General features: G+C 44.8%; 1 protein-coding gene across 3 annotated transcripts in view; it reads left to right on the forward strand.

The window, feature by feature from the left end:
• CRPPA (CDP-L-ribitol pyrophosphorylase A) overlaps nt 1-22,174 on the forward strand; it is a 129,905-nt gene that overhangs the window by 73,737 nt on the left and 33,994 nt on the right. For all 3 annotated transcript variants that reach the window (XM_069959335.1, XM_069959336.1, XM_069959337.1), the window contains exons 7-9: nt 9,875-9,967; nt 11,195-11,287; nt 18,663-18,788. In XM_069959335.1, coding sequence (XP_069815436.1) covers nt 9,875-9,967; nt 11,195-11,287; nt 18,663-18,788 — 312 coding nt within the window. The remainder of the gene's footprint in view (nt 1-9,874; nt 9,968-11,194; nt 11,288-18,662; nt 18,789-22,174) is intronic.

Consider the following 22,174-nt stretch of genomic DNA (forward strand, 5'->3'; position numbering starts at 1 on the left):
CTGTGCGTTCAGAGATGCTCTTCTGCCTACCTTGGTTGTAACGGTTGGCTATTTGAGTCACTGTTGCCTTTCTATCAGCTGGAACCAGTCTGCCCATTCTCCTCTGACCTCTGGCATCTACAAGGCATTTCCGCCCACAGAACTGCTGCTCACTGGATGTTTTTTCTTTTTCGGACCATTCTCTGTAAACCCTAGAGATGGTTGTGCGTGAAAATCCCAGTAGATCAGCAGTTTCTGAAATACTCAGACCAGCCCTTCTGGCACCAACAACCATGCCACGTTCAAAGGCCTCAAATCACCTTTCTTCCCCATACTGATGCTCGGTTTGAACTGCAGGAGATTGTCTTGACCATGTCTACATGCCTAAATGCACTGAGTTGCCGCCATGTGATTGGCTGATTAGAAATTAAGTGGTAACGTGCAGTTGGACAGGTGTACCTAATAAAGTGGCCGGTGAGTGTATATATATGTAATAAAAGTAACTCCTATGATTGGTAGAAAGCCCATATATAGGATGGTAATAGTCAATACCAACCTTATTTACCGCTCCTCATGGTCAGGGTAAAGACGGATTAGGACGTCCCCTGAGGAACATCATTACAGAGGGGCTTCAGAGCCTCTCCCATACGGGCAACTGGGAGGGAAAGCAATTGCAGCTTTCTCTGGTGGAGAGCGGGTATGGCGGTATTAGGCTGGGTTTCATGCTGTAGAACACCTTTCATCTATGTGTGCCCCCACTATAGCTGCATTTCATATATATATATATATATATATATATATATATATATATATATATATATATATCCTTTCCACTGATAACTGTCTGGCTTGAGGGAAAGGGCAGCAGAGAGTATACACATCATAGTGGACACCCTACACATTGGGGTATACAGTAGCATACATCTAAGCCCCAATACAAAATCTAAAGATGGCCTGTGATCTATCATGTGCCATTTATATAACTGGTGGTGTCCTATGTGGCAAATGGGCCTTGGGCCCCCCTAGGCATACAGGCCTATTGCAGCAGCCCCCATTGTTTTGCTCTTGATGGGGACCATGGACAGATCTCTGTTCACATTCAGCCCTGTGGCTTTTCTTTTTAAAGGTAATGTGTTACCTAAATTTTCTTTTACTGATTAGAATCAGATACTAAAACTTATTCTATTATTCTAATCTGTTTCTATTTTCTTTTTTAAATTTTTTTATTTCACTATTTGTACATTGTTATGGGGGCGGCCATATTGCCTGGACTGTTGTTAACAACATTTAGTGACATGTTTTACAGCAAAACTCATGGACGTAGACGACAGTCTGTCCCCTTGAGATAAATGTGAGACATTACTGAGCGCGCTCTGTGACCTGTGAAGAGGTCATTCCACAGGGAGCTGCTATTGTCTCCTCTATCTACTGGTGTCACATGACGCTGCAATGCTGTACAGATCACTTTACAGCAGCCTCCTCTTATCACCACAGACACAACATGAAGTCTCAGATTAGTTTTTGCCCCAGGGGTGAGAATGAGAACTGCAAGATATAAGATATATCTGATATATATATATTATAATATTGATAGAAAAATGGAAATTTAGAAAAAAATTAACCAAAAATGAAAAAAATAAATATATATATATATTTTTAATGTAAAAACATTATTTGTACAATAAGTCATTTTCTGATGACACTGTCCCTTTAAATGAGCTACAACCCTTTATCTGGCTGCACATTTTACTCGCAGTGACCTCTACAGAGGAAATGTGGTATTACACAGCGACCATTCAGTTCAATGGCTGTCTATTTTTTGAGTAGATACCCAGGTCAGTCACTCTACACCCCCATTGCCATTATAGAACATATGGACATCTGCTTTGATGGATGGATACTGATGGGGATGGGAGACCACCCTGAGAATCACTGCTTTTCCTCCACACATATTGGAAGGCACTCAGGTATCCTGACACTGGGGTGGGCGTTCTTCCCTATATTTGACCTTGCAATTTTTTTCTTCTCCTGGGATGATACCATTGAGCCTTTGAAGCGGGGGTGGGGGGAATTATGGACAGGGAGCCTAAGTGTCAGTTCCGTGTGTTTCCTGTTGGGAGCAGACACAATGGCCGCCCCAACCCCCCCGCCTCCGCCACCCATGGTGCCTCTGGCAGGGAAGTGATTGACATCCTAAGCCCCTCGACATGCCAGCCCCTTAATCTTTTCTCTAATATTTCCTCCGCTTTCACATATAGTTCTGCGATTTGTTTTTGGACAATTACGGCAATGGCGCCAAATTATGTGCAGACAGCGATCGGAGTGGCGGCAGAAGCTCCGCCACGCAGGTGACATATTAATTTGTCTTCTCCCAGTTTTCTACATTCCAGACAGGATTTCTTGTGTTTGTTTTCAAGTAGTCAAGTAGTTGTAGGGCGACGAGGTTAGGCAGGTAAATGGGAACTTGACCTCTAACCTTATCCACCTCTGGGAAAGCTGGGTCAGTATGACCAACATTGAAAACTACACAGTATATCCTAAAGCAGTGTTCCCCTACCTCTGTTAGCAAAACTACAACTTCCATAGTAGTTATATTCTTGTATATAGGGGCAGTATTATAGTAGTTATATTCTTGTATATAAGAGCAGTATTATAGTAGTTATATTCTTGTATATAGGAGGCAGTATTATAGTAGTTATATTCTTGTATATAGGAGCTGTATTATAGTAGGTATATTCTTGTATATAGTAGCAGTATTATAGTAGTTATGCGGTTCAGGGAAGAAACAGAGTGCTGCACCTCACACCTATGGCTGATACTAGTGCCGCTAGGCTAAATAAAAAACACATCAGAATTTTGTGTATGAATTGATCAAGCCATACTGCCCCATGTAACTCGTGCCGGTATCTGATACACATGGGTCCCTACACTAAGTCCACACCGTGCCAGTCAGTGGCCACCAACCCCGCAGGCATGCACAGCTATGGTGAGCGCAATACCTTATCCAGACTTGTGCTGTTTGGGGGCGACCTTCTCCGCCGGCGGTGCTGGCCGGGTTCTGGTGTGGTGTTTTTGGGTCTGGTCCTGTGGCATGGGGGTCGCAGGGCCGTCCCATGGCCCCCGTTCCCTGGCTGTGCACGCCTGCGGGGTTGGTGGCCACTGACTGGCACGGTGTGGACTTAGTGTAGGGACCCATGTGTATCAGATACCGGCACGAGGTACATGGGGCAGTATGGCTTGATCAATTCATATACAAAATTCTGATGTGTTTTTTATTTAGCCAAGCGGCACTAGTATCAGCCATAGGTGTGAGGTGCAGCACTCTGTTTCTTCCCTGAACCGCATTTTGTTTCTCTCTTTTCTCCGTGTTTTGCACTCCTCCTGGTGAGACCCACATGACCGCAATTAGCAGGAGACACCTGAGTGCACATGGTTTTAATCCCTCCTGTTTTTTTTCCCATTCTGTTTGCTGCAGCTATGGTGAGCGCAATACCTTATCCAGACTTGTGCTGCTTGGGGGCGACCTTCTCCGCCGGCGGTGCTGGCCGGGTTCTGGTGTGGTGTTTTTGGGTCTGGTCCTGTGGCATGGGGGTCGCAGGGCCGTCCCATGGCCCCCGTTCCCTGGCTGTGCACGCGTGCGGGGTTGGTGGCCACTGACTGGCACGGTGTGGACTTAGTGTAGGGACCCATGTGTATCAGATACCGGCACGAGGTACATGGGGCAGTATGGCTTGATCAATTCATACACAAAATTCTGATGTGTTTTTTATTTAGCCTAGCGGCACTAGTATCAGCCATAGGTGTGATGTGCAGCACTCTGTTTCTTCCCTGAACCGCATTATAGTAGTTATATTCTTGTATATAGTAGCAGTATTATAGTAGTTATTCTTGTATATTGGGGGCAGTATTATAGTAGTTATATCCTTGTATATAGGGGGCAGTATTATAGTAGTTATATTCTTGTATATAGGAACAGTATTATAGTAGTTATATTCCTGTATATAGGGGGTAGTATTATAGTAGTTATATTCTTGTATATAGGGGGCAGTATTATAGCAGTTATATTCTTGTATATAGGAGCAGTATTATAGTAGTTATGCACAAGCCAAAAAGACAGAAATGGCTGCACATCGCACCCATGGCTGACACGAAAGCTTAATTAGCTACATTTAAAACCAACATCAGAAGTTAGTATATAATTTGTCCAAACCATATTGCCTCATGTACCACGTGCAGGTCTTCTGATACACGAGTCCCTAACCAAAAAACATCACTGTGCCGGTCAGCGACCACAATCCCCGCAAAGCGTGTGCAAGCAGAGAAGGGGGGCCATGGAATGGCCCTGCAACCCCATTGTCACAGGACCAGACCCTAAAGGGCCCCCCCAGACCCCGCAGGCGCCACCGGCGGAAAAAGTGGACGCCAAGCAACACAAGTGTGAACAAGCTCTTACCTCTCGCCATTCCTCTGCAGGTAGAATGGGAGAATACTAGGAGATCCTCCCCTTATGGACACAGGTGCTTCCTGATAATTTGGATCACATGGGTCTTACAAAGCACGAGTGCTAGCCACAATGAAAAAAGGGACAGAATACATAAAATATGCACAAGCCAAAAAGACAGAAATGGCTGCACATCGCACCCATGGCTGACACGAAAGTTTATTCAGCTACATTTAAAACCAACATCAGAAGTTAGCATATAATTTGGCCAAACCATATTGCCTCATGTACCACGTGCAGTAGTAGTTATATTCTTGTATATAGGAGCAGTATTATAGTAATTATATTCTTGGATATTGGGATAGTATTATAGTAGTTATATTCTTGTATATAGGAGCAGTATTATAGTAGTTATATCCCTGTATATAGGAGCAGTATTATAGTAGTTATATTCCTGTATAAAGGGAGCAGTATTATAGTAGTTATATTCCTGTATATAGGAGCAGTATTATAGTAGTTATATTCCTGTATATAGGAGCAGTATCATAGTAGTTATATTCTTGTATATAGAAGCAGTATTATAGTAGTTATATTCCTGTATAAAGGGAGCAGTATTATAGTAGTTATATTCCTGTATATAGGAGCAGTATTATAGTAGTTATACACGAACTGGAGAGAATGGAACGGCTGCACATCCCATCTATGGCTGATACTAATGCCGCTAGGCCTATATTAAAAATCAACACCAGAGTGTCTGTATATCAAATGATCAAGTACTCTTTTTCTTCCCTGAACCGCATTTTGCTTCTCTCTTTTCTCCGTGTTTTGCACTCCTCCTGGTGAGACCCACATGACCGCAATTAGCAGGAGACACCTGAGTGAACATGGTTTTAATCCCTCCTGTTTTTTCCCATTCTGTCTGCAGCAGCTATGGTGAGTGCAATACCTCATCCAGACTTGTGCTGTTTGGGGGCGACCTTCTCCGCCGGCGGTGCTGGCCGGGTTCTGGTGTGGTGTTTATGGGTCTGGTCCTGTGGCATGGGGGTCGCAGGGCCGTCCCATGGCCCCCGTTCCCTGACTGTGCACGCCTGCGGGGGTGGTGGCCACTGACTGGCACGGTGTGGACTTAGTGTAGGGACCCATGTGTATCAGATACCGGCACGAGGTACATGGGGCAGTATGGCTTGATCAATTCATACACAAAATTCTGATGTGTTTTTTATTTAGCCTAGCGGCACTAGTATCAGCCATAGGTGTGAGGTGCTGCACTCTTTTTCTTCCCTGAACCGCATTATAGTAGTTATATTCTTGTATATTGGAAGCAGTATTATAATAGCTATATTCTTGTATGTAGGAGCAGTATTATAGTAGTTATATTCCTGTATATAGGAGCAGTATTATAGTAGTTATACTCTTGTATATAGGGGACAGTATTATAGTAGTTATATTCCTGTATATAGGAGCAGTATTATAGTAGTTACATTCTTGTATATAGAAGCAGTATTATAGTAGTTATATTCCTGTATATAGGAGCAGTATTGTAGTAGTTATATTCCTGTATATAGGAGCAGTATTATAATAGCTATATTCTTGTATGTAGGAGCAGTATTATAGTAGTTATATTCTTGTATATTGGGGGCAGTATTATAGTAGTTATATTCTTGTATATAGGAGCAGTATTATAGTAGTTATATTCTTTTATATATAGGAACAGTATTATAGTAGTTATATTCCTGTATATAGGAGCAGTATTAAAGAGTCACTGTCGTATTTTTTTTTTTTTTCAGAAATCAATAGTCCAGGCGATTTTAAGCAACTTTGTAATTGGGTTTATTAGCCAAATCTGCCATTATCTGCATGTAAAAAGCCTTTTCCCAGGTCCCCCCCTCCTTCCTCTTTTTCATTCACTCTGAAAAATCTGAAAATTGTGACTTGTTGCAGGAGTCGTACCCTGTCTGCTCTAGGGAGAGGGGAGGGGGGAGGAGGAAGGAGGGAGTTAGCCGGCAGCAGAAAGCAGATAACAGAGGATTACAGGCAAGGAGCTGGGTGACAGCTGTAATCCGAGCTCAGACAGGTCACTGGTGATGGTCAGAACAGATAACGGGTGAGGAATTTGTAGATTAACTCTTTGTTGTCCTGTTTTGGTCTTTTCTTTAGCTCTCTCCATAGGAGAACAATGAAGACAGGGGGGAGAGCTTCAAACTGCTTTTTCATGATAAAAATGCATTTTTCGGATAATAAACCCAATTACAAAGTTTCTTAAAATCGCCTGGACTATTGATTTCTGCAAAAAAAAAATTCACGACAGTGACACTTTAACCCATAGCTGCACCAGGACGTTATTTAACGTCCTCGTGCCGCTATGGGAGTTCAGAGGGGGGTCGCGCGGCGACCACCCTCTGAACTGCCGCGATCCCGGGTGCCGCGAGTAGCCCGGGCTCGCGGCTATTAGCGGGCACGGTCCGATCGCCGTGCCCGCTAATTAAGTACTTAGAAGCAGCTGTCAAAGTTGACAGCTGCTTCTAAATACTTGCGGTTATACATCCCTGGTGGTCTAGTGGGGGGATCGCCCCCCTGCGGCGCGATTGCGGGGGGGCGATCCCTGCATCCATACCGGGCCGGGGTCTGCTCCGTAATGGCGCTGATCCCGGCTCGGCATTCTATTGCTTTTGGCTGCAGCAGCCAAAAGTAATAGAACACCGATCTCATGGATTCATGCAGTATAACTATACTGCATGGATCTCTATGAGAGATCAGAGTGCATATACTAGAAGCCCCCCAGGGGGGCTTCTAGTATATGTGTAAAGTAAAAGAAAAAAGTATTTTTAATAACACAAAACCCCCTCCCCTAATAAAAGTCTGAATCACCCCCCTTTCCCCATTTTATAAATAAAAATAAATAAATAAATTAATAAACAAACATGTTTGCTATCGCCGCGTGCGTAATCGCCCGAACTATTAATTAATCACATTCCTGATCTCACACGGTAAACGGCGTCAGCGCAAAAAAATCCCAAAGTGCAAAATTGCGCATTTTTGGTCGCATCAAATCCAGAATAATTGTAATAAAAAGCGATCAAAAAGTCATATATGCGCAATCAAGGTACCGATAGAAAGATCACATCATGGCGCAAAAAATGACACCTCGCACAGCCCCATAGACCAAAGGATAAAAGCGCTATAAGCCCGGGAATGGAGCCATTTTAAGGAACGTATATTGGTTAACAACGGTTTGAATTTTATACAGGCCATCAGATACAATATAAGTTATACATGTTACATATCGTTTTAATCGTAACGACTTGAGGAACATGCATAACAAGTCAGTTTTACCCCAGGGCGAATGGCGTAAAAACACATTTCCCCCAAATAAAAGAAATGCGTTTTTTTTTTCAATTTCACCACACATATAATTTTTTTCTGGTTTCCCGGCACATTTTAGGCAAAAATTACATCTGCCTTAGCAAAGTACAATTAGTTGCGCAAAAAATAAGGGCTCATTTGGGTCTCTAGGTGGAAAAATGCAGGCGCTATGGCCTTATATACACGAGGAGGGAAAAACGAAAACGCAAAAATGAAAACTGGCTGTGTCCCCTAAGGGTTAAAGTAGTTATATTCTTGTATATAGGAGCAGTATTTTAGTAATTATATTCTTGAATATAGGAGCAGTATTATAGTAGTTATATTCTTGTGTATAGGAGGCAGTATTATAGTAGTTATATTCTTGTATATTGGGGGCAGTATTATAGTAGTTATATTCTTGTATATAGGAGCAGTATTATAGTAGTTATATTCTTTTATATAGGAACAGTATTATAGTAGTTATATTTTTGTATATAGGAGCAGTATTATAGTAGTTATATTCCTGTATATAGGAGCAGTATTATAGTAGTTATATTCTTGTATATAGTAGCAGTATTATAGTAGTTATATTCTTGTATATAGGAGGCAGTATTATAGTAGTTATATTCTTGTGTATAGGAGGCAGTATTATAGTAGTTATATTCTTGTATATAGGAGGCAGTATTATAGTATTGCAGTGAGTGTCTCTTGTTTTGAAGGACTCAGCAATGACCAATAATGCATTTAAAAAAGTTTTGTGTTACTTAGAAACTTCCCATGTGGTTTCTATGAATCTGCTGGAGACATTGATATTCTCTGGGTGGGAGGATGACGGCAGTGCTCTGTGATCCTGCGCTATACATCATGCTGGAGATGTACAGTAGCTGTCAGTGGGCTTGGGATGGATGAATTACTCCGCAGATCTGTCAATGATATTCCGGGCTTCTGGATCTGGGTCACTGAATGTCCTCTCCACTCAGCTGCCTATAAATATTCATTGATTAAGTATACACCCCCTGCCGCTGATATTGTACCGCACACAGCAGTCATCTCTTTCAGCAAGGTCAGATCTGTACAGTCTGTATTTATGGCTGATGACGGGCGCTCTCTCTCCCTCTCTCTACGCCTCCTGTGGGGCCAGAATATTATCAGACAGATTTATGGAAATTAGGTTTAACTTTGTTTAATGAAAAGTTCTACAACTTTCTTCAATAATTTCTATTTCATTTCCTTGCTGGTTCTAAGATCTCCGATTGCTGTCAGTAAATGGATGCAGTCTTATATATCTAAGGCTATGCTCACGCAACATGTTTTTGGCACCCAAAAACAATGGCCGTTATATTGAGTGTCAAACAACAGCCGTTATTGTATTGAAAATTGCATTGAAATCAATGCGCAAAAGCCTGAAATAATTCACAGTGGCCGTTGTTCAAGACTTCATGAGCAATGGCTATTGTTTGCATTGACTTCATTGCAACACATTTCACTATGAAAAGAACAAAATGGCCATTCTTTTCATAAAATGTATGTTGTGTTAACATAGCCTAAAGGATTGAAGCCAAAGCCAGGAATAGATCTGAAAAGAACAGAAATCTCAATCTTTCCTTTATGACCGGTTCTCTGTTAATAGTCTGTTCCAGGCTTTGGCTTCAAAAATCTGTTGGTGTGATTGGGCTCTAAGACCCCATTGACATCAGGTTTTGAAGCTCCATTCACTACATTTATCGAGGATATAGGCAATAAGGTATTGTGGTGTGTACCTTGGCAAATCCTGGGATGTGAATAGTTTTCAGACATGAAGGTTTGTTACAGTTTCATCCCATCTAGACAATCCCCTGTGAGCTGAATCATCTCTCCTCCAGAATCATTCATTTTTCCTGCGCTGATACATTGCAACAAACCCACAGTACAGGAGCCTTGTGCTGCAGATGTGTCTACATCACACAGGATTTCCTGGGTCAGACACATCTGTAACAAACCTTCAGCTTTGAGAAGTTTGAGGACCTTCCTCCTAAAGTTAACAGGCACAGGCTGTCAGGGGATGCTGGGAGTTGTAGTCTCAACATGAGGATGAGATGCAGTCACAATTTCTTTTCCTTTTTTTTTTCCTAGAACGTAAAGTCGATTTCTTCCTCCATGTGCAAAACCGTCCAGGACGTGCAGAACATATATCAGGGGCAGTGCTACAACTACGTCTGTATAAATGTAAGTGTATGGGCTCTGTGGATGGCACTATTAGGGTCCTATTCCATGGGCCGATGGGGGCCCGATCAACAATGTAAACAAGCGCCTATTACACGGCCCGATAATCGTTTAGCGAGGGCTACAGGGACATTGTTATCGATGTCCTTGCAGCCCTTGTTTAAATATCATGCTTTACCTAAGCATGTTTCAGGTCTTCTCCTGCGCTCCTTCTTCCTCCCTGTCCCACACGCAGCAGCAGCTTTGGTGCGGCCTGTCTGAACTGACAGACCGCTCAGCACATCACTGGTTGCAGCGGTCCTGGCCAGTGATTGGCTGAGCAGTCTGTCAGCTCAGACAGGCCGCACCAAAGCTGCTGCTGCGTGTGGGACAGGGAGGAAGAAGGAGCGCAGGAGAAGACCTGCAACATGCTTAGGTAAAGTATGGTGCTTGTGAAATCGTCGGTCACCCGCCGCGCATCGCTATTCCACGCAGCATGCGCGGACAGTGCGCAATGATTTTAGGTTTGAACCTAAATAAACAATCAGCCGATGACACAATCATTGGCTGATCATTGTCTCTATTCCACAGAGCGATAATCGGCCAAATCGGGCCGATTCGGCTGATTATTGCTCCGCGGAATAGGACCCTTAGGGTCCTATTACACCAGCAGATATCTGTCAGATTTTTTTGAGCCAAAGCTAGAAACAGTCTCTACACAGAGAACAGGTCATAAAGTAAAGACTGAGATTTCTCCTCTTTTCAAATCCATTCCTGGCTTTGGCTTAAAAAATCTGTCAGATATTCTGTTGGTGTAAAAGGGCCCCTAATAGGGGTGGTGGGTATGGCTTGGATACTTTATTTGTACTACAGACCCTAGCTGCTGCAGAACCTCTTCAGAGCTTCACATGAGATGATTCCTTACATACAGGTTCTGCAGTAGCTTTGAATTACATAGTATTCCTTCTTTGCTGCATCTTCTGCAGAACCTCTTCATGAGATGATTCCTTACATACAGGTTCTGCAGTAGCTTTGAGTTACATAGTATTCCTTCTTTGCTGCATCTGCTGCAGAACCTCTTACTCTACACCGCAGCTAGAAGTAATAGATTCTGTATGTTCAGGGTTTTTCCTCTGGTCTCCAGGTTATTCTGCAGTGCTCTTTACCAGGCGCTGGACTGTGTGATCCCTGGCAGTCATCCTGATGCTCTTTACTTTACTACTCGTAATTGTTACTATGTTTCTCTTAAAGGTGAAGGATTCTGATTTGGAAGAATCTCGTAATCTTATTGATCTCCTCCAGGCAGCTCACGCCGGTGCCTACTATCAGGTGGTAGTGGTGTCAGTAAGTATCCATAAGACTTGGGGACTTCTGGTCTTCTTATATTTCCTTGTGGTAGTGATGGAGTCATGTATAAAGGCCTAATTACTAGAGATGAGCGAACCTTGAGCATGTTCGAGTCGATCCGAACCCGAACTTCGTTGCCTTGTAACATGTCCTATTAAACCAAACGATTATTGGCTGGAACGGCCAATAATGTACGATAATTGTTTGGTGTAATTAGTAGAGATGAGCGAACCGGGTTCGGGTTCGAGTCGATCCGAACCTGAACTTTCGGCATTTGATTAGCGGTGGCTGTTGAACTTGTATAAAGCCCTAAGGCTATGTAGAAAACATGGATGGAGTCATTGGCTGTATCCATGTTTTCCAGACAACCTTAGAGCTTTATCCAAGTTCAGCAGCCACCACTAATCAAATGGCGAAAGTTCGGGTTCGGATCGACTTTAACCCGAACCCGGTTCGCTCATCTCTACTAATTACACCAAACGATTATCGTACATTATTGGCCGTTCCAGCCAATAATCGTTTGGTTTAATAGGACATGTTACAAGGCAACGATGCACGATGTCAGCTGATCATTGTCTTTCAACATGCTGAAATGACACGACAGCACTGACTTCAATAGGCCACCCGGATAATCCAAGGATCGTTTGTGTCCCCCCCCTCCATCCCTGCTGTTCCCTGCATCCTCTTCCCCTCCCTGGTCCTTCCCGCTTGCTGTCTCTGTGTGTAATAACACAGGCAGTGAATGGGTAACGAGGAGGAAGCAAGCTTTCAATGAGAGCCCAACGCTTGCTTCCTTCTCAATATTGCTGTGATTAATACGGCCTTAAGTGATGGTCTATTTGTCTTAAATTGTTAATCCAAACTACATAAGCTTATTCATCAACTGTGGTGGACTGACAGCATACTGGAAAAGTGGGAGATCGGGGGGTGGGGGGGGGACTCTGTACTCCCCCGCTGATCTCTATATTGGGTCCAGCTTCTGTATTATGTATTGTGTGGGACCTGCAGCTTTAGTCATTCCTATGGAGGTGCCGGAGAAAGCCGAGTACATCACTCTTCCAAAATACCCAGCTCTTTCCTTTGCTCCATAGTAATGAATAGAGCTGGGAGTCATGTGCCGTACCTGTAGCCCTATTCCTAATACAGAAGATAGGGCCCGATACAGAGATTGGAGGGGGGAACAGAAGTTTGACGCCCTGCGATCTTCTACTTCTCCTGTTGATAGGGGAAAAGTTGTTTTTCCCTGGACAACCTCTTTAGGATAAAGGACATAGAGCAGAGATGGGGAACCATCGGCCCTCCAGCTGTTACAAAACTACGATTTTCATCATGCTGGACAGCCAGAGGCTCTCCAGGTATGATCGGTATTATAGTTTTGCAACAGCTGGAGGGACGATGGTTCCCAATCTCTGGCATAGAGGATGACTACAAGTCCTCTTATCCTTTAGTGTCACAGACCTGGCACTCTCCTAGATCTCCTCATACCTCACCCTTTCCCGCTAACATCCGTCACTTCTCCCCCTCTTTGTTTAAGTCCCCCAACACTCCATCCTAGGGCCATCTCCATCTATACTTTTTCACTGTACCCTTACTTGTCTCCTTCCCAGTTTATTATAACTATCTACAATATACAGAAGCACATTAGGGTCCAAAGCTTTTCCGTCTCTGGCATTATTGCACATATCTTTTTTGCATTGAACAAGCGGTGGCGCCATCTTACTCCTGGGCCCTCTGACCTTTATAGCAATAGTTGACAATGGCAGTGTATAGAACCTATCAACAAGTCTCTCAATGACAGTGCCGATGTGTAATAGGATACACAATGGCCGCATCTTTCTGTCATCTGACCATTTAACTGCTCTTCACCTGTCCTCAACCTGTCTGATGGCCCGCAGCTAGTTAACATGAAGAAATCCTATCTGGGTCCGTACACACTCATCATTATGTATATCACATCCTGCCGGGGGCAACTCTTTACTACTTGACATTACAGTCACAGTTCAATAATCTGAGACCACCGAGGTGCTGGAATATCAGGATGAAATACTATACCGATAAAGGGTGCAATGTTCGTTGAGGATGGAAATATGGGTTAAAGGGGCTGTCCAGTTTGCAGAACCTATTTTTAAGAACTGTATTCTGAAATCATGGAGACTGGTGGTGGAGTTGTCTTAAATTCGATATTTGTCAGTGCTAGGAATGGTCACAAAGAGCGTGGGAGACCCAACACATCAGTACGTCACAGTACTTCACTTCTCCTCTGGAGGCGCTGGGGGGAAATTAAACAACCACTTAGCTGATGAAGGCCAATGCTTGGTCGAAACGTGTCCTGTATGTACCTGATGTCACCTGCACTATAATAAACTAGCAGAACTTACTTGGTGAGTGCCGGGTCTTCACTAATACCTATGTGGGTAATTCAAAGACTTCCTGCCTACTATAAGGCTAATGGGAGCACAATGATATAAAATAACTTACAGAAATAGCTTTTTCCTCTATGGAATTATTGCAGTTGAGTGCAGTTAGTATTCAAGGGGCTGTCTGGTGTATTTTGTAGAATTCTGCATTACCGGGAACTGGAGATGGGGGTGTCCCACAATTAGGATCCTTACCTATAAACCATGGCTAAGAATAGCCACCAAGAATGGGGGAAGATCAGTAGATCAGTGCTTTGCAATACTCCACTTCTCCTGTGGAGGCAGTGTAGGCAAACTGAGCACTTGCTGTTTCTTTCATCATTAGGACCCAGTGACATGGGGCACCTGGAAAATAGCCTTTTCTCTTTGAGGAGGCATTGCAGTGGGGTACAGCGAGTGTTAAAAGGGCTGTCTGGTGTATTAGAGAATTCTAAGTTAATGGAGACTGGTGGTGGGGTTTCCTACAGTCAGGGCACTCACTTATGAGCCACAGCTGAGAATGGCAACAAAAAACGGAGAGGACCCTGTAGATCAGAGCATGGTAATACTCAAGTTCTCCTGTGGAGGCAGTGTGGGTAAACTGAGCGCTTGTACTTGTTTCTTTCTTGATAAAGACTAGAAGGACCACAGTCACATGGAGCAACTGGAAATTGCCTTTTCTCTTTATGGAGGGCTGTCTTGTTTATAAAGATACAGTATTAGGCTATGTTCACATATTTTCGTAAAACTACGGCCGTTGTTGCCGAGTTGAACTACAGCCATGGTTATTACGAAAATATACGTAATTTTGCCCCCTATAGGATCCCGTCCCGAGTGTATACCCGCACGCTCCATAGTGTCCATTGGGGAGTTCTAATGCGGGCACGCATGGGTACGCCTGCATCAGAACTCTGCGGCTGCAAAGATCATCCGAACGGCCGGTCTCTTACATAGTATGAACATAGCCTTAGGGTATTCTGAAATAATAAAGACTGGAGGTGGGTCGTGTCGCACATTCAGGACCCCCCACAGCTAACAATGACCCCCAAGAATGAAGAGGATCCAGTGTATAAGTGCATTGTAATACTTCCCTTCCCCTCTGGAGGCGCTGTGGCTAAATTAAACACAGTTGCTTCTTTTGCCATAAAACTAGAAGGACCATGACCACATGGGGTAACTAAAAATTGGGGGACACAGTTGCAACTTGAACTTGAAGAGAAGCATAGAAGTCGTGAAGAGAACTAGCTGTAGTCACCTAGACAGCAAGACTCTGCAGGACTGAATAAAGAGGAAAAAAAAGTAGATTGCAAAAGTTTTCACTCCCCATAAAAGAACAAGTGTGCAGCTTTAAGGGCATTTCAATGGCGCCGCAGGTGACTGTGGAGACTCTATTGACAGCTTCACTTTAAGTGTCATCCCATAAAATTTTTATTAGCAAAACTTTTTGCGGATTACCAGGAGCATTCATTATACAGCGCTTAGTGCGACTGAAACCTGACAGCGGGAAGCGGTCGGATGAGATCCCCTCCAGGAAAGCTGTGGTACTGTGTCTGAGGGGCCACTGATGAACGGGGGAGGGCTGCGGCCGTCAATCATCCCGCTAGAATGCTGCCTGTGGAAGCTTGTCCCCGCACAGCCATCGAGACAGAGATATTAATACTACATGTGTCTGGGGCGTTCACTGTAATTGGGCCCCTCGGGGTTCGGTTTATTCCCACGTATCTGGGAGTTTCCCTGATTGGCAGCTGCTAAAGTCTTCAAGGAATCTGATCAGTAATTTGGCTGCAGATCTTAGCGATTGTTCTGCCAGGCGACCTGTAATTTGTACCTGAACAGAGAAATATTTCATATCGCAAGAACAAGCAAGAAGGGGCTTAGTGCGATTCTCAAAACATGGCTAATCCCCCCTCCCCATCCGCCCCTGTAGGCTTGGCTAGAATAATTTGGTGAGAATTATAAAAATCCGATCTTTGTAATGTACCATTTTAGCTTAGATATAGTAGAGCTCAATGTGTTGTTTGGGCTAGCATTGTTGCAAGGGAATCTATCAGCACCATACGACATAGTGACATGGTATGGAGTGATAGCCGCTGTCACTCTGAACACACGGGAGTGATAGCCGCTGTCATTCTGAACACATGGGAGTGATAGCCGCTGTCATCCTGAACACATGGGAGTGATAGCCGCTGTCATCCTGAACACATGGGAGTGATAGCCGCTGTCACCCTGAACACATGGGAGTGATAGCCGCTGTCACCCTGAACACATGGGAGTGATAGCCGCTGTCACTCTGAACACATGGGAGTGATAGCCGCTGTCATCCTGAACACATGGGAGTGATAGCCGCTGTCATCCTGAACACATGGGAGTGATAGCCACTGCCACCCTGAACACATGGGAGTGATAGCCGCTGTCACTCTGAACACACGGGAGTGATAGCCGCTGTCATCCTGAACACATGGGAGTGATAGCCGCTGTCACTCTGAACACATGGGAGTGATAGCCGCTGTCACTCTGAACACACGGGAGTGATAGCCGCTGTCATCCTGAACACATGGGAGTGATAGCTGCTGCCACCCTGAACACATGGGAGTGATAGCCACTGCCACCCTGAACACATGGGAGTGATAGCCACTGCCACCCTGAACACATGGGAGTGATAGCCACTGTCATCCTAACACATGGGAGTGATAGCCACTGCCACCCTGAACACATGGGAGTGATAGCCACTGTCATCCTGAACACATGGGAGTGATAGCCACTGCCACCCTGAACACATGGGAGTGATAGCCACTGCTACCCTGAACACACGGGAGTGATAGCCACTGCTACCCTGAACACATGGGAGTGAGAGCCGCTGCCATCCTGAACACATACTGCCACCCTGAACACATGGGAGTGATAGCCACTGCTACCCTGAACACATGGGAGTGAGAGCCGCTGCCATCCTGAACACATACTGCCACCCTGAACACATGGGTGTGATAGCCTCTCTCATCCTCAATACATCCAAGTGATAGCCGCTGTCATCCTGAACACATTGGAGTGATAGCCACTGCCACCCTGAACACATCGTAATGATAGCCGCTGCCATCCTGAACACATTGGTGCTTTTGGTTTTGTAATCTGCTGCACCTTTACTGAAAAGAAAAACTTTATATGCAAATTAGTTTGGTGCACCAAGTTTGGACCCAAGCCCCCGGTGCACCGTTACTGCCGCCTGCTGCGCCTGCCTGTGAAATCTTGCAGATTTATTGTTGATGCTTGACTGCAGGATTTCACAAGGCCAGGACCTGCATCAGCAACAGAGAAAGAGAGACTGCTTGCTAAACAATATCCTCACTGTTCCTGAAAGGTAAATTAAGGCTTCCCTCTCATGTCTTACTACCTCAGGGCAGCTGTGCCTTGTTTAGATACCAATGTATCTACTGCTATATGTCCACAGTGCTGCAGTGTATCCCCCCCTTCACATTCTTAGCAGCATTTCATTACTTAGTTTAACCCTGTCCCTGCTGTGCCTTTCATTTCAGCTCACATAGTACCTTGTAAAGCCAGTGGATCAGTAACCCTTCCTCCCTCCACATGCCTCTTTAGTAGCAGGGTTAGGAAAAGACCGCCTTAGAGGGCACACTCGGGGTAATTTCAGGCTGTTTCTGGGATGTTTCTGGTCAGTCTTGTGGTTAGGCCGAGCAGGGAGCATAGTGTATAAAATCTATGAGGATGAGGAGTGGTAATCCCAGAGGGGTCCTGTATGATATAAAACGTATGAATCAGCACATTTCTCCTATTTAGATAAATCTTTTCCTGGAGAACAGAGCCGACTTCTCCCTCCTGGTATCTCCGGGGTTATCTGCAGAGCAGGTAACAATCGCCCTATTGTGAGCGCAGCTCTGAAGCTGACGATGTGTCATTACCCAGTGTCAGGCCTAATACCCGTCAAGTGCAGACCTGATACCGGGAATCACTATAAACATGACAGATGTGATGATGAGACCCTGCGAACAGTCGCTAGATAGACAAGGTGTAACCGCTGGATTCTGCAGCTTTCTAATGTCTATCGTCAAGGACTCTGCTTGCCCTTTAGTGAGTGGGAACATTCGTCTTTGCACCTAGATACTAATTCTATACTATGGAAATTCTGACCACGTTATTGGTAGCTATTTCCTATAGTGCTATGTAATGGTTTGCATTTTGCAGCATGAATGGGTAATAAGAAATTTAGATTCCTGTACTGTCCTTAAGTAGTCAGGAGGACACAAGTTCCCTGATGAGTTTTTGCACCTGCACAGTGAAACGCGTTGGAGCTTATATTGGGGTTTGCTTGAATACAATGCAAGAGGATATTTATCCAGTTAATGTATTACAGACTGATAAGTGTACTGACAATTGTACTGTCGTTTGTGAAGTTATTTTATCTGATGTTACTGTTAAAGGTTAGCTTGCAACTGGGTCACAATTTTTTGGATTTGAGAATCCTGGACTGAGAATCCAGCTGCACAATGTAAATATGCATTCAAACAGCGACTGGCAATCTGGGCGGCCCACTGGGCATTTGCCCACTTCACCTTTTGGTCAGTCCAGGCCTGTTTACTACAATCTATCAGTCTGGAGGGTGACCATGCTGAAATTCTCCTCATGATGCCTGTGTTACCATGAAGTCTCCCTCACTTGTGGATACATTTTCCACACTATGGCACCACCTAGCTTTCCCATAGTCCTGAATGGCTGATCTTCTGAGATCCAGGGAAGCATTGGTATAACACTTTCCATTCAGAAGGCAAAGAAAGCTGGGATCAGTAATAGTAGCCGTGTTATTCCCCACCCAAACGTCTGAAGTTTCTGGGCAGATACAATAAAGATATGTACAATAATTTGTTGGTAGAGTCCAGACTGTGCACTGTGTGATAGATGTAATGCTTTCCTCCCATACTGATGTCATACGGATGTTACTGACCCATCTCCTTTCTTTCTGTAAGGTCCATCTGGCTTTTTCCGAACAATGTGGCAGCGAATTCCGGAAACTGAGTGAAATCCGGAAACTTGCAAAGGAAGCGCAGAAGTCTGATATATTACTGTACGGTCTGCTGATCCACTTCTCTAAGGTGAGCGCAGCGGGGTCCACTCCACCTGTAATCTGTCATCGGCAACTTCTTCTACCCTGTTTTACTGAAAATAAGTCAGTGTCTTGTATAAATTTTTGCTCCCAAAGTTGCACTACGTCTTATTTTCAGGTACTGTCTTATTTTTCCGTTAAGAAGAAGTCACATGTCACATTGACAGCAGGGACAGTGTGTGGTATGGCGGCTTCCTGCCACCAGAGGGAGCTCACCACAGCTCACTCGTACAGCCAAGCAGGGACATTGTACAATATGGCAGCAGGCAATGGAATAACGGCAGACTTTGTGCAGCTATACATCTGGCGGTAGGGATGATGGCAGTGGGCCTCTTGATGCCCTACCTGCACATTTACAAGTGACAGCTGTGGAAGGGAGCATCGGGGTTGGCGGCAGGTGACGGTCTTCATGTCCTGCATGCAGCTGCTCTGCAAAGAATGCAGAAGGTAGGGGACTATGGGGGCAGGCTAAAAAGAATCCCAGCTGCATGCCCTGGTGTTCTGTCTCCAAACAAAAACTTTGCTAGGTCTTACTTTCAGGGGAGGCCTTATATTTAGAAATTCAGCAAAGCCTCTACTAGGTCTTATTTTCGGGGAAATAGGGTATATTGTCACTGTTTAAAGGAGTAGTTTTTAGTTGTTGCGAAACTAAAACTCCCAGCATGCCCTGGTAGTCTTTAACTACTGGAGTGATCTGCAACCTGTGACTTACTAGCTGTTGAAAAACTACATCTCGCAGCATGCCCGGGCAACCATAGGTTGGAGACCAGATGCTAAGAAGATTTGAGTCAGCCATGACAGTGTCATTAGGGTTGTCAATCTGTATTGTCAGTGTTACATTTCCTCTTTGTCAGTCTTTACTGTAATTCATGTATTCTGTTCATGAACCAGGAAGCTCAGGATGAGCGCGGGTAAAGATCCCAGTCAGAAAGGTGAGAAACTTAGCCATTATATTGCACTTAGTGAAGGCGGCAATGTGTGGTGGCTTTGGGGGTGCGGTGACCTATAAATATTCCTTTCCTGTGGATGTTATGTAGCGTCTCCTCCTGTAGCTGCTCCTCTATAGCCTGCGGCTCAGGAGCAGCGATGACGGACTGCCATAAAGTGGTCGTTCATCATAGTCACTCAGCAGCTTCAGAGAGAGAGCCAAACTCCCAACCACATCAGGAACCGCTGAGATGACATTAGCTTGGCTCCCGTCCGAGTCACTTACTAGGCAGGTATTCAGATATCACATCCCTCCGCTGCTCCAGATTGGATTACAGCTTTGAGGAGTCGCACAGCTTTAGGAAAACATAGCTTATTTCTTCAAAAACAGTGCCATCCCCCTCCACAGGTTCTATGTGGTATTGCAGATCAGCGCATTCATTCAGCTGAAATACCAGACACAACCTGTGCACTGGGGGGGCGGTGTTTCTTCAAGATACTCTGTATCCAGATCCCTCTGATAGACTGTAGTGTAAAGCATGGAAAAGAAAAGAAATATGACATAAGGCGAATGAAGTGTCAACTTCCTGATATAGACAGCCTCATTGTTCTCATATTTTCTAGAGAGCAGGGAGGCGAATGTTCTCTGTATCCGAGCAGCCGCCATCATGTCTGCCCTTGCTGCCAACCAAGCATAGTGCTATTTATCATCTCCAGCTGAGGTGGTGTATCTAAGCCTATCATCTGTGATACTGCTGTCTAAGGAGCATCTGTATCTAAGTCATAGAAACATAGAAGATTGTCGGCAGAAGAAGACCACCAGCTCAATCTAGTCTGCCCTTATATTATTTCCCAGGCAGGTTTACATTTACTTATTGTAGAGTAACCTACCACAGCTGCTGGAAGTTTCCTCCAAGCATCTACTACTCTTTCAGTAAAGTCATATTTTCTTGTCATATTTTCTTCTCTCTCTTTACTTCTTTACATGCACTCCTCACCCACTCACAGCACAGTTTACATATGCTGTAGGAAGGAAGTCACATGGGAAGAGGAAGTGTGGGGTCTTTTGCCTGAGATTCTGTAGAGGAAGGACACAAGCTAGGGCGCTCCCTACAGCAGTCAAGTTGGGCCCTGGCTCCAGTCTAAGTTGTGGTCTAGACGTAGAGCACATGGACCTAGACACAGTTTCTCCTCAAGCAACCTTACTAGACACTATGTAGTGTTAAGTCACTACTAGAGAGGACAAGTCAGGGATCATCTAAACCCATGCCGTGAACCAGAGAAACACAATGCAGGACAGTATCCACAAAGAAGTAAAGGAACTGATCCGGATAGAGCAAAGTTGCTAGAAGCTTATGCACTCTATCTCGCAGCGCGGGTGTTATCAGAGAACTCTGACCACTCTGCTCATCCCAGGTAACAAGGTCTGGGGCTTGTGTTAACCTCTAGGACGGGTCACCCGACACTGGTGGGCACTAGGTGGTGCAAAGACCAAAGAGTCAAAACACGGGCACAAGTATTCTCTCTACTTTCAAGTGTTCTACTTATTCTACCTCTGAAGTTCCGGCAGAGCACAGTACTACATTGGGTTGGGACTCTCCCGACATCCTCCTCTCTACTTTTTTTAACTTTCTACCTGTCAGCACGCAACACAGCCAGCAGAGCTGTATCTTCTGCTCCACTCTCAGTACGGATCTAACCTATCACGTATAAAGTACCATATCAAGGCAAAGCTGTATTACCTGCTTTCTATATCAAGTAAACAAGATTATATTTATTGCAACCGGACTCTGTGGTTCTTCACTAAGCACCTACACAGTATTCACTTCCTTGGGTTATCTCCCCTTTCTGTGGGTTGCAGTGCCAATAGTCCGGGTGGGTCACTACTCCACTCCGGACCACCATGGGGAAAAAGGTATAGCCAGCCCCTTCAAAATAAAAGCTGGTGTGCCACCATACCTGTGTGCCGAACCCAGCACTCGCATCACGACAAAGAACAAAAGGGCAAGGCTATCCTCCGGCCAACCACCACAAAAGTGGCGTCATGTTGTTCAAATTAACCTGTGACCGTCCGTCTGTCCCTGCTCACCAGTGGGGCAGTCACCACAATTGTTTACCTCTCCCTGTGCCTGCGATGTGCCATCTGACCAGTCACGACTCTCACCTGGCTGATGGATAGCCTGCTCAGCCAATCACTGACTTCAGCGGCTTCCCATCCCAGTCACTGGCTGGCTGAGCAAGCTGTCCATCAACCGTGATGTCGGCAGCACAGGGGATCCCGGAGCCCAGCGGAGGTCCTGGAGCGGTGATCCAGTGCTGGAGAGGTGAGTCTGGATGTTATGTTCCCCTTCTGCCCCTGAAGTCTGACATGTTTTACTAGTGGTCGGACCTCTCCTTTTAGCCTTTCCTGATAAGTTTTAAAGATTACCTGTCGTTAAGAAAAAACTT

The sequence above is a fragment of the Dendropsophus ebraccatus genome, chromosome 2, assembly GCF_027789765.1.
Source record: "Dendropsophus ebraccatus isolate aDenEbr1 chromosome 2, aDenEbr1.pat, whole genome shotgun sequence".
In the NCBI taxonomy this organism is placed as follows: domain Eukaryota; kingdom Metazoa; phylum Chordata; class Amphibia; order Anura; family Hylidae; genus Dendropsophus; species Dendropsophus ebraccatus.